Below are 15,701 nucleotides of genomic sequence, written 5' to 3' on the forward strand. Positions count from 1 at the left end.
AAGTTCAGTCAGTTTGCTGAGACCGAACCTGATAGTGAGGAAATGGAAGAAGAAGAAGAAGAAGAAGAATGGGATAGTGGGGATGATGATGATGATGATGATGGTCAAAGTAGCGATGATGCTGCTGATAGTGACGAAAGTGGCCCTCAGACTGATGTTGAGGGTGAACATAGGATGTGTCATGACAAAGAAAAAAGGAAGGCTGCCAACAAGCCTTCTCCTGGTGAGTTATCTAAGGAGCCTATTGGAGGAAGAAGAAGAACCCGAACTCCCTCTCAAGCGTTTGAAAAGGATGAAAGACTCCAAGAAGTCTACATCTTCAAAGATGCCAACTTCGGTGAAGGTAATCTTTCCTTCGGTTTCCCTATGATTGACACATCCGCAACCCACCACATTATCACCACCCACCACACAAACTGACCCTCACCTAGCCTCACCAACTACCCTATCCCACACAATAGAAAAGATTAAGGACAAAACATGTGCCGAAGGCCAAAACCAAAACCAGATCCAAATCCAAAACAAAATCCACATCCTCTAGGACACTCTTAAATGAACCTGTCACACCTCCCGAAACCTCACCATCTAGGTTAAATGAACCCATGCCATCCATATTTGAAAACCTTCCCATATCCACCACCCAAGCCGAGACCGAACCCATATAAAAAACCTTTTCACCTTCTAGGAACACATCACCCTTTAGCTCACCCACATATCAATTCACCTCCCCTATTAAAGGTACATCTTTTTGGACCTATACCTTCACATCATCAATTCACACCCAAACCACCTCACAAACTATACCAACCTCAACCCAACCCATTAGCCTACCCTTAACCATTACAACATCCCTAACTTCCCAAACCATAACCATGCCTACTCGAACCACTATACAACCAACCTTTTCAATCACCCCACCATCCACCACCAAAAGCCCAATCATATATACCGTTACTTTGTCAAGTGGTAAATCAAGGAAATCTCTTATGTTTCGGGATCCTGTCCTTGATAGGATTAGAGCACTGGAAGAATCAAACGAGCATAGGGTGAAGCGGGAATACTTTTTTATCAAGTTTTCAAGGAGCAACATGCACTCAACGAGCAGCAGGGCTGTAAACGAACATGAACAATGTCTTGTTCGTGTTCGTTCGTTAAGGAAATAATGTGTTCATGAACACCCCGAACGAGATTTTATGTTCGTGTTCGTTCATTAAGGAAAAGAATGTGTTCACGAACACAAGCGAACACAAATAAAATCAACAGAGCCTAGAGATTGAGACCGACATATTCATCAATGTGAATAATCAATACCTGTAAACGAATTGAACAAACACAAACAAGAGCATATTCGTGTTCGTTCATTTAAATTTAAACGAATACAAACCCTTAATCGAACAAATATTTATGTTCCGTTTCGTTTATTCAAAAAAAGAACATTTATGTTCGTTTATATTCATTTGTTTATAATCTAATCTAAGGGAACATAAGTGAGTATAGATGATCAAATGTAAGTGAACACAACAAACATAAATGAAAACACTTCAATGAACACCAATTAAAAATACAAAACCTTTAATTAGATGACTCATCCAAATAATAATTAATCATTGTATATTAATACATATACGAACATAAATAAACAAACATAAATAAACGAACGTTCATGAACATAAATGAACGAACGAAACATGTGTTCATGTTCGTTCATTTAATAAATAAACGAAAATAAACGAACTTCCCGTCGAGCGGTTCACGAACAGTTCACCGAACATTCGGTTTGTTTACAAGCCTTGCGAGCAGGTTATGATACAAAGAGACGCACTTGCTACACGGGTGGCTCAGCTGGAGCAAGATAGAGAGATTGATCGAGCCTTGATTGAGAGTCAGAGGGTCTGGATTGAAAACTTGCAGAATCGGGTAGATAATCAACGACAATTACTTAATCAAGACTCTCTGATGAACGCTTGACATCATGATGACATTGTCAGGCTTCAATCAAGGGTATCGCATCTTGAAACCGATCTTCCTTCCTCCTCCAACTTTGCTCAAAATCCGAGGATGGGGTTAGAATCAACTGTTGATTGTGTCATGGTTGAGTTTGAGAGTCTTGGTTCAATGGTTACTTTGTTGGAAGGTGAGTCCAGTTCCTCAATGAATGTAGCCATTCTGATGGGTAAGAATGTGGAGCTTAGATCTATGATTGCGCGATTGGAGAAAGAAATAGAAGAGAAAAGAAGGGTCAACAAGAATCAAGACCTTATTAATGAGGGTCTTTTAAACCGCTATCTTTCTTCTACTTAGGTTGTGAGGATGACTGATGAAGACGTTGAGCACCTGAGGAAACGTCTAATGGAAACTTTTTGTAACATCACAAAAATATCAGATCAAAAATGCCCAAATTCAGTCCAAGGATTAAAATTGAAAATCTGTTTTTCGTGTCTGATCACGCTACACGACACCCAAGTCCCAACGTCATCGCGTATCTCGATGACGTGGTCTGACAACAGACACGTGCTCCGCCACGTGTCCCCGCGTGACCCTGTGTAGCCAGCCACGTGGCACACGTGGCAAAGCTATATGGCGATTCATCAAGCCTAGTCGCGATATGTGACGGCTTTCCTTTGGCCCATCGCGTATCGCGATCCATTAAAATATTAATTAAAGATCCGTTAACCCATCGCTTTACGAGATGGATCCTCAACAAGACCCATCGCGTATCGCGACGGGTCAGCTTGACAGCCCCTATAAATAGGGCCATCAGCCCTCATTCTCAAGAAACGTAAAGGCATTGAAGTGTTGCTCGAAAGTCTAGGAAATAATAAGCCAACCAAAGTAGGCATAATGCCCGAATAAAATATTTTAAAATATTAAAAAGCTTAAACCCTAGTCGAGGATATACTCGATATCTCGAGATTTAAATAAAGAAAATATAACAAAGAAAGGTATAAATAAGAATTATGTAATGTAAAGTTAATCTTTGTTATTAATATGATTAATGTTTAAGAGTTCTTAAATAATAAATAAAGAAATAAGGTATACGTTTCTTCGAAAAGAAGAAACGTAGTGTTAGAAAAATAAACAAGTAAAACTAAAGGTCAAACTTGTAAAACAAAGAAAGTATATTTTAAATTAAAGGTTTAAAAAGAACAATATAATCGAGATAAAGATTACACAATATAGACTAAAGGTCTTAAGCCAGATTAAAGATCTGGTAATAATAAATGGTATACTCGTACTATAGGTCCGAGATAGCAAAGACGAACCGATCAGTGAAGTGAAGCTGATCCTTTCTAAAGGTGAATACGCCAAACTTTTATAAGTTGTTTAATCAAGTCAAACAAATTGATTACATGTGATAACATATCTCTAAAACATTATGAACAAAAGTAATCGATGGCCCTCAGACTGTCATGTACGTTTGTTTGGATCCTTATATATATGGTTAGACGGTGGGCACACCGTGCCACACCTAGTAATATGCCTCCGCCATGATGGGTCGGACCTAAGTTATGCCCGAGAGAGGGTAATCATGTGTATGGTAGCTAAGTAATCTCGAACGTTGCGGTGTTTGCTGAGCGGTTTCGAGTAAAGCTTAAGTTTGTAATTGTGTTTTATGTTTTTAACTTGATTATTCCTTAGCCACGATGTGCAAAGACCTAAGTTATGTCTTGAGGGGTAATTAAGTAAATAAAATGTTTTCTGCGTCAGCTTATTCACCAACATGTGTTGCTAACGTATTTTCGAACTGTTTTACTGGTAATGAAGGATAGCCGTTTGAAGAATCGAAGTGGACATCTAGGCGATCTGATGGCTCAAATCATTTTTGTTAAATGTTAAACTTAAATGGTGGTTTTTATAAAGCAAGTAATCTTTTGTAAACATTAACGGGTATTTCATAATCCCGTGTTTTGACATGTAAATATTATATTTTAAATCCACACAAATATTTCCACACTAACCCATAACTCTAATTTATTTACAAAAACGGTACCAACTGTTGGTCACACGCCCAGCCCTAAGATGTGGGTGTGGCACTTTTAGAGGATTGGTGAAGGGCGAAGAACAAGGCACAGAGCAAAGAAACAAGAAATGATCTACTCTTGCTTTCCTTTTTTATGACGCCAGAAGGGTTGGAGCTTAGAGCAATCTAGATGGGACTCTCTTTGGATCCTCAAAAAAGGGTGCAAGTGGTAGCCATGTTGGTGATATTGGTGATGAACTTGCAACGGTTGTTGGAACCATAGTGACCACGAAAGTCTTCACTACTGCTGCTTCTAGCACCAGTTAGGTTAGTGCCATGACTTCTGCCCATGTTGTAGCTACTACGATTTCACAAGTGATTTCTCCTGCTGCTCATTAGCACGTAGTTTAAGGTGATGATGGCGATGATGGTGATAGTGATGATAGTGACGACGAGTCTGATGATGATGACTCTGATGGTGATGATGAGGAGGCTGATGATGAAGGTGATGATGAGAATGTCAATCCTCATGATAGCTTTGATGAATCGCGTGATAAAAGCGGTCATGGTGATGATGAAAGTGGTGGTGACGATGCCACTGGTGGAAATAAGGCAAGTGAACCACAAGACTCGCCAATGAGGCCAGAAAAGTTAGAGAGACAGATGCTGCATTAGAGGATGAGATCGCCTTAGTCTTTAATGTTTATTCTTTTGCAGGTACTGACTCTACTTTTCAAGAAGTCATGGAAAAAAGGGCAATAATGATGATGATGACGAGATTAATTACTCTCCGAACCCAGACACTCCGGTTCGTGATGAGCCTGTGGTGGCACTCCCTACTCAAACTCATACCACTACTGCTGCTGCTGAATCATCACAAGCTCCAAAATGCCGAAAGAAGAAGTCTCACATAGTCAGCAATCGAGCAAGTGTGAGAGACCGACTCTATTCCTACTTGGATGACTCTATGATCGTCTACAACAAGTGGCACCCATGCAGCGAAACATGGCAATTCGTCGAGCCAACAGATATCTCACTTACATGCATATTACTGATATGCATACTTTTTCTGAGCTCGACATGAACTACTTCAGAAGAATAGCGGGCCATTATGTGACGGAGAAGGAGCTCAAGGGTTGGTTCAACAGGTTCTTGAGAAAGTAGTGGAAGAAGTATTACCCTTATTTCAAGCTCATCAAAGGTAAGGCCTTCCGTCATCTAACAGAGATTGATACTGCCACTGTAAATGAAACAGATGTGGCGATACAAGACTCACAAGGAGGGGTGAGTAATTTACCATGGTGAACCATTCCTCCCCAACTTGTTCGAACATTTCATCTTCTGGGAATTTAACATCACAACGGGAGAGGTGGTAATTCATTGCAAAGACATGCACCACCTCCTCTTCTTTGAGGAACACGAGCTTGCAGCGCTCAGCAAAGAAGACCTCTTAAAGCAAAGAAGACCTCTTAAAGCTGTACAACTCACCACTAGGAACTGTTGAAGACGTTAGACGCGACAAGACTGAAGGAATATTTGATAAGTTCAACAAGTTCGTACACTATCTTGTTGACAACTATACAATTGCGAGGACGGCTTTGACTATGAAACCGACTGAAGATAGAAGCTAACGGACTAAGTACTAAAGACTATAGGGAGATTGTAGGGCCCAGTTTTGTACATTAGTCTTTTGTATTTACTCATTCTATTAATATTGTACACTAGTTAGCTTGTTAGTTTGTTCCTTGTAATAATGTTTCGAGCTTGGCCCATACGCAAACGAAACCCATTTGGGCCAATCAAATGAAAGAGTGCATGATGTGATCTCACCTATATAAGGTGGATCATACTCATGCACAAACTAACTTTTTTCAAATCTTATCTTCTCAACAACTCTCTTCTCTCTCTCAACTTTACTCTTCCGCTAATAACCAACCAAACAAGATTTGAGATCTCGGTTATTCACTAGTGATTTCCGCTAACTGGTGTTGAGATTGATCAAAGTACACTAGTTGTTTGTTGTTTGATTCTTCCATAGGACCTACTGATTTAACCTAATAGTGTCATGTTTTTGCACATGGCCTCTTGGTCTACAAAGTTACTATTAGATGCTTATAGGGGCCATTTAGAATGAAAAGATAATTTTGGATTAGGGATGAGCAAATAAAACCGAAGAACGGGGTACTTTTCGTATCAGTTTGGTACTCACTTTTGTGAGTTCGGGATCGGTGCAATACTGATTCTTTAACCATTTTTTTGTGCCTTTGGTACCGGTGTCGTACCTAGCATTTTTTTGTAGCGGTACCCATTTTTGGTGATTTTTTAGGAGTTGGTTTAGACGACGTGTGTCCCCGTTAAAATAATAATTCCATACATCATATGTTTTTGAAAAATTAATAACGATTTTCTTACCCATTAAAACTTACATAACTTTATTCTTTCAGAGATTTAAACCCTCTTACTTTCATGAGCAAACATCATAACACTATACCACTGTTTGGTAGATATCTTATGTTTGGGTTAGGTTATAATTGGAAGTATGATTTTTATAGAAATGTTAAGAAGTTATTTGTCCCTTGATTTTGGACATGCATGGAAGGTTGAGATTAGTTTATTGGTGAAGTAAAATGTTAAATAAAGGGAAATACATGAAAGGAATAACATATTTATTAACTTACTCTCCATCACATGCAAGGTACATGTCAATTTCTATCATTTTAAAACATCCATAACTTTATATGACACTTATTTTTAAACAAATCACCATAATAACGAGTGTTTTTTATCTTTTATATAAGTATCATATTGATATATAAAAATTATTAAAATGGTTAATGAGTTTTTTACAAATTATGTTTTATTAATAACTAGAGTTTTACCCGGCGCGTTGCGCCGAACAAGTTGGTAAAACCGAGCGGTTAATCAAAGCCTTGTCGGTTCTAAGCGTTAAGGCGGTAAGCTGACGTGAATTCGACCAGCATTGGTTATGCGCGCTATTGTACCGGAATGAAAAGAAAAAATAAAACAAAAAAATATAAAAATTGAGGTGGATCAATGGGGTGACGTCGGTTGGTAAAACTTGAGCGTTGGTAAAACCTCACTATTGTCGATCCCTAGTGTTAAGGCGTTGAATCTATGCACGACCAACTTCCGTTATGTTCTTTACGGTATCGAAACGAAAAAACAAAATCATCATTCGGTAGGTTTCCGTCATATTCGTTACCATACTGGAACTCAAACAAACACGGTGAGTCTACGTGAATTTGATCAGTTTCCAACACATTTATTGAGGTACTTGAACTAAAAAAGGCCAAAAAAAATACAAAATAAAAACAAAACTGGCATTCGATCAGCTTTCTTTACGTTCGTTACATGCTGAGACTAAAACAAAAAAAAAATTGTCTTGCACCAATAACGTGTAGCCAAGTGACCCAATGACGTACTTGTGGCAGCAAAAACTCTTAATTATGTTAACATATTTAAAAAAAAAACAAATATCAAATATGTAACAAAACAAAAAAGAAACCAAAGAAATGGTTTTCAAATAAAGAAGTTCTCACTACAAAAAAGTAAAAAAAAATACCAATAAATTTTTTAACTTTGGAAGGAGCTTGAACTTGCATGGTTTTTTTTTTAATTTCTATTCTCAAGCATTAAGAATCCTTACAACAACCAACACATCAATCCTTACAACAACCAACACATCAAGACATCATAATTTGATAAGCATCAAAATAATTTACATAAAAACAAAACAAAACTAATAAAATAATTCAAAAAAACTTTTGTGACACTAAAGTTCTTAATTATACTGTATATATAATTATGTTTTACTAAATTTGGTTTTATCAAATTGTGTTTTATATTCATTATGTTATTACATAGTATTTTCAATGTTGAAAAACACAATTGATGGAGATGCTAACCTTTTTGGCGGCTTTTTCCGGGCTACTTTTCTAGCTACTTCCACTGTCTTTTCCGGCGGAATTTACCGGCGAGGTGGTGGCGGTGGGCGGTGAAGTGAAGGTGGCGGATGATGGAAATGTGGAATTGTGGCGGTTGTAGGAGGTGGGTGAAAATTAAGTGGGTTTTTTTAAATGAATGTGATTCCTATCATTTTTAAGAAAATCAAAGTTCTTATTTAAACCTTACCCTCATATACATTTAATTAGTTTTTAAATTTGTTGTTCATACGTTCCGAATCATAATTTCTATATTTTGATGATGATGGAAATCATAACATGGGATACTTCATTTGAAATATATATTCTAAAAGCTCAATCAACTAAAATAATCAAAACAAGAATAATTGTTTCTATGCAAACCTTGTTAAAGCCCCTGGGATTATTGAATATTAATTTATGCACGACTCTATGCAAACTATGTTAAAAGCGGTAGATAGCGTGATTCTTATAGGTTGTGATAAACGTAAACTTACAGTTGGGGACCGATAAACTGATTAAACAATTATTGTTATCAATACCATATTAGACCAAAAGCAAATGAACTTAGGGAGCACCTTTCATAGTGATTGGTCATAAACGCTTAACGATGGCAACACTCATCATGAATGGAAGCAATCTCTTATAATCCATATATAGCTCTGGTGAATAAGATAAAAGAATATGATATTAAAATGAAAAATTAAGCTAGGAGTAAATATAGAATATATATCAAAACCTTAACCGTTTCTTTTACTAGAAGAATATGATAGGATTTGTATGTTTTTTTAAAATTTAAGTATTATTTCACTTATATATTAATCTTTGGTTCTCTAGACAGTATTCTAATTGGGTATGAGATTTTATATACCTTTTAAATTAATCCGATCCTTAATTCCAGTTCAACCAGCCAACCAAGACAGCTGGTTCATTGTCTTATCAGGTATTTTTTACCAAAATGGTGCACTTAGAAAAAGTATTTATCAATTTGGTGTAATTTGAAAACTATTTACCAAATTGGGTACTTTTCTTAAAACTTGTTTTTATCTCTCATATTTTACTTGATTAAACCAAATTCATAAATTAATCTCTCTTTAAACAAATTTTTTTATCCACTAAAATATCATGTTAACACCAATTACCCATTTCGTAACTTAGAATTTTTTATTTTTTAATAATTCTATTAACAATTTTTATTTACAGATTGAGGTTGCATTTAAATATGTAGAAACAAATTAATAATAAAAATAAAACTTCTTTCAAAAAAAATCACACATAAACGCTGTAATAAAACAATATTAAATTAACTTTTTTCACACACGGGCACAGCCATAAATTTTTCAATAGTGTTGGATTAAGAAAAAAAAAGCTAAAAGTGAGTTATATAATTTGCAACGTTAACATAAATAATAAAAAAAAACAGAATGTCCCGTCACTTGTGTGTATTTTTTTTAATGTTCCGGTATTAATTTCGTTGAAAGCGGAGTTGTATTTAAATATTGTATTTTTTTTGTCATAATCTATAATGATTGTTGCACTTGTACCAGTACTACGACGAATCATAGTGATACCATCCAAACATCTTAAACCAAAATACAAAGATTTATTTTGGTAGTTTGTTCGTAACATTTCAAATTTAATGGACTTTTACAAAAAAAAATCCACCCAAATAATTATACTTTATTTATATATTTTTTCTTAATTACGTTTAGTTTACACATACTTACATATTAAGTTTTTTTAAGGTTAGAAATTTTTTCTTAGAACCAATACTATTGAATATTTGTGAAGGTGTGTCTGAAATATATTGATCGCTAATCTAATATTATTTTATTATAGAAAATAGTTGCAGTGAGCAATAAATTTTTTTTATTAATTACGAAAAAGAGAATTGGTGTTAAAAACTTAGAATAATAATTTGGTGGATAAAATTATATGTTTAAAAAGATGTTAATTTACAATTTTGTTTATTCAGTTAAAATATAAGAGAGAAAATCAAGTTTCAAGAAATTACCCAGTTTGATAAATAGTTTTAAAACTACACCAAATTGAAATACTTTTTCTAAGTATACTATTTTAGTTGAAAACTCGTCTTATCAGGTTTTAAAAATATTAGTTTGATAGTGTGAGTTGGTAATAAGTAGTTGTCCAATAGTTACTATCACTTAATACACAATTCCACATTCATAGATCCACCCAAATCAGTGATTAATAATATCAACCAACACACTGACAAAACTCCAATCCCAACAATGTCCGGAACTCACATCCTCGTATTCCCATATCCAGCACAAGGCCACATGCTGCCACTCCTAGACCTCACCCACCAATTAGCAGCAGCAAACCTCTTCATCACAATCCTCATCACCCCTAAAAACCTACATGCTCTATCACCACTCCTGGCCGCCCATCCCACCACCGTCACCACCCTCATCCTCCCTCTTCCGCCGCACCCCGCCATCCCTTCCGGCATCGAAAACGTCAAGGACCTTCCCTTCAACGCCTTCAAGCCCATGATGGTTGCTCTGGGACATCTCTATAACCCGCTTATGAACTGGTTTCGGAATCATAATAATAATCCACCAGTGGCTATAATATCTGATTTGTTTTTAGGATGGACAAACCGCCTTGCCCGTGAGCTTGGTATCCGAAGATACACGTTTTCGCCTTCCGGGGCGTTCGGGCTTTCGGTTATTTATTCCTTGTGGAAGAACCAGCCCAAGAGGGTGAATTGCGAAGATGGGAATGAGGTGGTTAAGTTCCCGGAGATTCCCAACTCTCCGGAATTCCCTTGGTGGCAGGTGTCGCCGGTTTACCGGAGTTATGTACAAGGTGACCCCGAGTCGGAGTTTATTAAAGATGGGTTTTTGGAGAATTTAGCGAGTTGGGGACTTGTTATAAACTCGTTCATTGACTTGGAACGAGTTTATTTTGACCATTTAAAGGAGGAGCTCAAGCATGACCGTGTGTTTGCGGTGGGGCCGTTGCTTCCTCCAGGTGTTAAGGCAACCCACCGAGGTGGGGCCAGCTCAAGTGAGATCCTATCATGGCTTGACACGTGTGGGGATAACACGGTCGTGTACGTTTGTTTTGGAAGTCAACAAGTGTTGACTAATGGTCAAATGGAGGCGGTTGCACTCGGGTTGGAAAAAAGCGGAGTTAAGTTTGTGTGGTCGGTTAAGGAACCGACGGTTGGACATGTGGCGGCGGATTATGGGAGGGTTCCGGAGGGGTTTGAAGAGCGTGTGGCGGGGCGGGGTCTTGTGGTTAGAGGATGGGCTCCACAAGTGGCAATACTAAGTCATGACTCGGTGGGTGCGACTTTGACTCACTGTGGGTGGAACTCGATATTGGAAGCGCTGACTACCGAGGTTCTAATGCTGACGTGGCCAATGAGTGCGGACAATTTCTCGAATGCCACATTGTTAGATGAGTTGAAAGTGGGAATTAGGGCATGTGAGGGAGGGAATATGGTTCCTGACTCGGACGAGTTGGCTGAGTTGTTTAGTAAATCAGTGAGTGATGTGACTCGGTTGAAGAGAGAACGAGCCAAAGAGTTGAGGAAGGAAGCAAAGGAAGCAGTTGGCGAGAAAGGGACTTCCGTACGTGAATTGGATAGATTAGTTACCAGTTTCTCTATCTAAAGTAATTATTAACTAATTAGCAATAATGAATAATGTTGTTATTTTGTTTAGCTTTTTAATAATTAGTTACTAAATAAAATATGTGTGGAATCAATTTCCTTATGATGGTGATATTTGGTAAAAAAAAAATTATATAAAAATTACTTTTCCACTTTTCCTCTAGAATGGACAAATCCTACTTCCTGCTCTTTCATATAAAAGAAAATGTTCGAGTTAGGTGACAACTTATATTCACGCATACTTTTCCCTCACAATTACTTATGCTTTGTTAACAAGCTTGTAGCTTTCATCTAAGTTGTTATGGTGTTTGTGATTTATCATTGGCGCGACCTATTTGCATATGAACAAACATCCATGAATGATTTTGTTGTCCATGTGCAACTAACCAAATGAAAAGAATGGTTAATGCTAACTAATTATTTGATTCTAGTGCGGATGCGATATTAACAACAATTAATTTAAACAATTAAATCTTTTCACCAAACCCTAGGTTAGGTTACTCGACGGTGTATGATCACACTATTGAGGATGGGGCCACCAAAACAATAACCAATAAACACCTTGTCATAATAACGTAGCAATTAAATGAGCAATACACGCAAATACGATAAATAGAATTGTGGTTGAGGACTCGTTTAACATAAAACATGAGGTTGTGATACGCATATTTCCCTCAAAATAAAATATGAAAGGGTGATGTTATTACTCACCTTAGAAAAGTAGGCGAGTGAGTGATAATGATAAATAAAAGAAATCTTCTTAAGCGAGCTGATCAAACCAAACTTGTGAATTGAACCCTAAAATCGAACAATAATACTAAATCAACAAAAATAGTAAAACTTGACCGTTTAAACTTAAAACTTGAGGTTTTTGAATGAAAATTGTGAAAAGTGTTTAAGCGAGTGTTCGGTTCGTAGTCGGTCCGAATATCGACATAAGGTTGGATTCGGTTCCGACATGTCCAAAATATGAGAAATAAGATGAGTTGAAGAGAAATCAACACTAATACCGATCAAAACATTTATTAAACGAAAAACCCCCCAATTTAAAGTCTAAAGAACGTCCCTAAAACGAATGTAATCTTCAATCATTGAAATTTATTGAAGTATTTAGATCCATGGATGATTGTGAACAGAAAACCCTCATAAACTTACCCGAAAATCCTTGAAGAACTATGAGAAATCGATAAGAGAAACAAGGTTGACTTTTAAAAGTCAAAGAAATAAGAACAACTTAATTGCACTACCAATTGACGAATTGAGAGAGGAAATTCGATGAACAGAAGATGATTAGGGTTTATGGGTGTTTGTTTATTCAGAAAACTCATTTACAACTTGTTAATTTACAAGATTTAGTAAACATTTGGTTTATGGAAAGTTTTAACTTTGATCAAATTTAAAGATTCAACTTAGCCAACAAGTTAACGAATTAATGATGGGAAAATCTTCCATATACATGTCTTGGAGATAATCTAGAATATCAAGTCAATTGGAAATGATTTAAAGAATCAAATCACTGAAAGAAAATTTTTAAACTGCTAGCAAGCTCGTGGCGCGTCGCAACGCGCCAAGAAAAACAAAAACTTTAAACTTTTGACGTTTCTGCTCATTGGACTTTGATTATATACAATACTAACATAAAATAGGCGATATAATAATACAAAAATAAATCAAACATTAATAATTACTAATCAATGCGTGTTTTATTAATGATCAAGGATCCAAATTACAAGCCTGGGTCGGGTAAACAATACAAATACCAAAGATGAAAATTGATGGATGTCACAATATTCCCTACTTTTGGAAATTTCATTCCGAAATTAGGAACAATCCACGACAAAGAGATGAGGATACTTGGTCTTCATTTGATCTTCTTGTTCTCAAGTAAATTCTGCATCACGTTTAGATTCCTAACGAAATTTGACCAATGGGATTCATCTTCTTTTAATCTCTTATCCTTTAGGTCCATAACTTCGACGGGCTTTACAATAACATGCATAGAATCATCAATATGAACTTCGTAGGGAGGGATATGAAGATTCCCTTCCACTAAACATTTCTTGAGGTTCGAGACATGAAACATTGGATGAACGTTGGAAACTCTAGTGGAAGTTCAAGTTTATAAGCCATTTTACCAACTTACTCGAGGTGGCAACTACCATCTAAAATTGCATGCAGCCCGGTAGTAGTCAAGTTGTTCCCATATGGAGTTGAAAGTGAGTTAACTGAGGTAAGTATTTCCCAATTGTTAAGGCTCTCATATTATCTGCAGAATCTATTCAGTTTTGAGTGTTTTCAGCAAGGGGCAACAATGGCTAGTAGCTTCAATATCTTTTTGCAAAATGTATGTTCCTACAAAGTTGAGTTCTGCCAATAATGATAATCTCTTCAAAGCTTCAACGTTGATTACACCATAACACGACATAATTCTAGATGTCTAAATTGACATGACTATTAAAGGAAGTAAAATAATGTTAATGATGACTCGGTAAGGATGTGGATAGAAATAAACTAAACTAATGATACATAGTTAATTTCTTAAATATCTCCCGACATACACATGGACAAATTTGACCTAAACACCTGTCTATATGAACTACCCTCCACATGGCCGGTTACCTGCAAAACTCACGCCAAGAAATGCATACTTTTTGGCATCAAGAAGTCGGTCAACCACATAATCTCTTTGAAAAACATCAGATCTAATGTGAGCTCCAACAAACCTTGTTGACTTTCGAACAATCCTTGTTGATTTTGGTTGTGGTTTTGGTTTTGATGGCATTGTTAAACTATATATAACATTCATGAAATAATAATATAAACTTCAAACCAACTCATTGCATATGTATTCATACAACAATGTATCACTTTCCTAATCAATAATATGGAAAAAGAAAATAGAAATCACAAATAAAGAACCCTTAAATTACTGTTATAAACTAACCAGAAGAACTCAATTCAAAATACTAGTATGATGAATGAGAGAACTCATTTGGCTTATAAACCCCATATCAGTTGCCCATACAACCGATGCGGGACAAGTCTCATACCTTGCAATGGTTCCCGTCCGTAAAAATAACAATAGACCATTCTTAAGGGCCAACGTCCTCGTTGGTAATGACCGGCTCACTCTACGCCTTGCAATGGTTTCAGTCCGTAACAATTACTAATATTTAAAAATTCAGTTATATTGCGTACGTATAAATATCAACCTAGGGTTTCAGGCAACCTAATACAAAAACAACTTCAGTTCTAAAACAAGGCGCAACTTCTTGTGTTCATTGACAACAAAGTGAGAGACGCAGGTAAAATAGGTAATTGAAAGCGAGATAAAAAATTCTAGATGGTGGTTGGGAGATTTGAATTTCGTTATATTGGGTAATTGATTCTAGGGCTGTGCACGGTACGGTTCGGTTCGGTTTTTAGGTGAAACCGAAACCGAAAAGTCTGTTTTTTCAAATATACAAACCGATCGGTTTCGGTTTTTTGGTTTTTTCGGTTTTGGTTAGGTTATATTCGGGTTCTTGTGTGTGTGTGTAGACATTGCAAAAAAATGTTCAAAATAATGAAAATACATATTAGATTCAAAACACAAAAATGGGCATTTGTTGCATGGAACCAAACGAATACAAACTTGAAAACGTACTAGACTTTAAATTCAACAAAGTTCTTAATAAAAAAAACACTAAAAGTTTAGTTCCAATCTTCTTTATATTCTTCATCTTCAAAGTTACTCCCAATCTTCATTAACTTCATAATCTCCATAATCTTCATCACTATCAACGATAGATCCTTTTGGTGTTTTGTTTTCCGGTCATAACATCTAGAAAAAACATATATAATTGAATTAATATTTAAGTAAAAACTAAAATATCAAAACACATCATAAATAAACATTATTACCAATTACTATGTTCTCCAACTTTTCAATCAAAGTCTCTAATTGTTGACCATACACATTTGAATCGTGCAAATTTGTTGGTGAATACCGTAACCAATCTTGAGTAAAAATCAATGCCTCGGCGGTCTTAGGGGTAAGAGAGCTCCTATACTTATCAATGACCCTACCACCGGTACTAAAAGCCGATTCCGATGCAATGGTTGACATAGGAATTCCCCGAGACATGCTTAGCAATTTGACATAGAATAGGGAATT

At 36.3% G+C, this 15,701-nt stretch overlaps 1 protein-coding gene across 1 annotated transcript; it reads left to right on the forward strand.

Annotated features, from left to right (window-relative positions):
* The first annotated feature begins 10,130 nt into the window (after nucleotides 1-10,130).
* Nucleotides 10,131-11,615, forward strand: LOC143564257 (UDP-glycosyltransferase 89B2-like). Its single transcript, XM_077051587.1, has one exon. The coding sequence runs from the start codon at nucleotides 10,155-10,157 to the stop codon at nucleotides 11,544-11,546; it is 1,392 nt and encodes a 463-aa protein (XP_076907702.1). The 5' UTR covers nucleotides 10,131-10,154; the 3' UTR covers nucleotides 11,547-11,615.
* The last annotated feature ends 4,086 nt before the right edge of the window (nucleotides 11,616-15,701 follow it).

Source organism: Bidens hawaiensis, unplaced genomic scaffold, assembly GCF_021521415.1.
Source record: "Bidens hawaiensis isolate Kalapana, Puna unplaced genomic scaffold, B.hawaiensis_p1.1 tig00021843_1, whole genome shotgun sequence".
In the NCBI taxonomy this organism is placed as follows: domain Eukaryota; kingdom Viridiplantae; phylum Streptophyta; class Magnoliopsida; order Asterales; family Asteraceae; genus Bidens; species Bidens hawaiensis.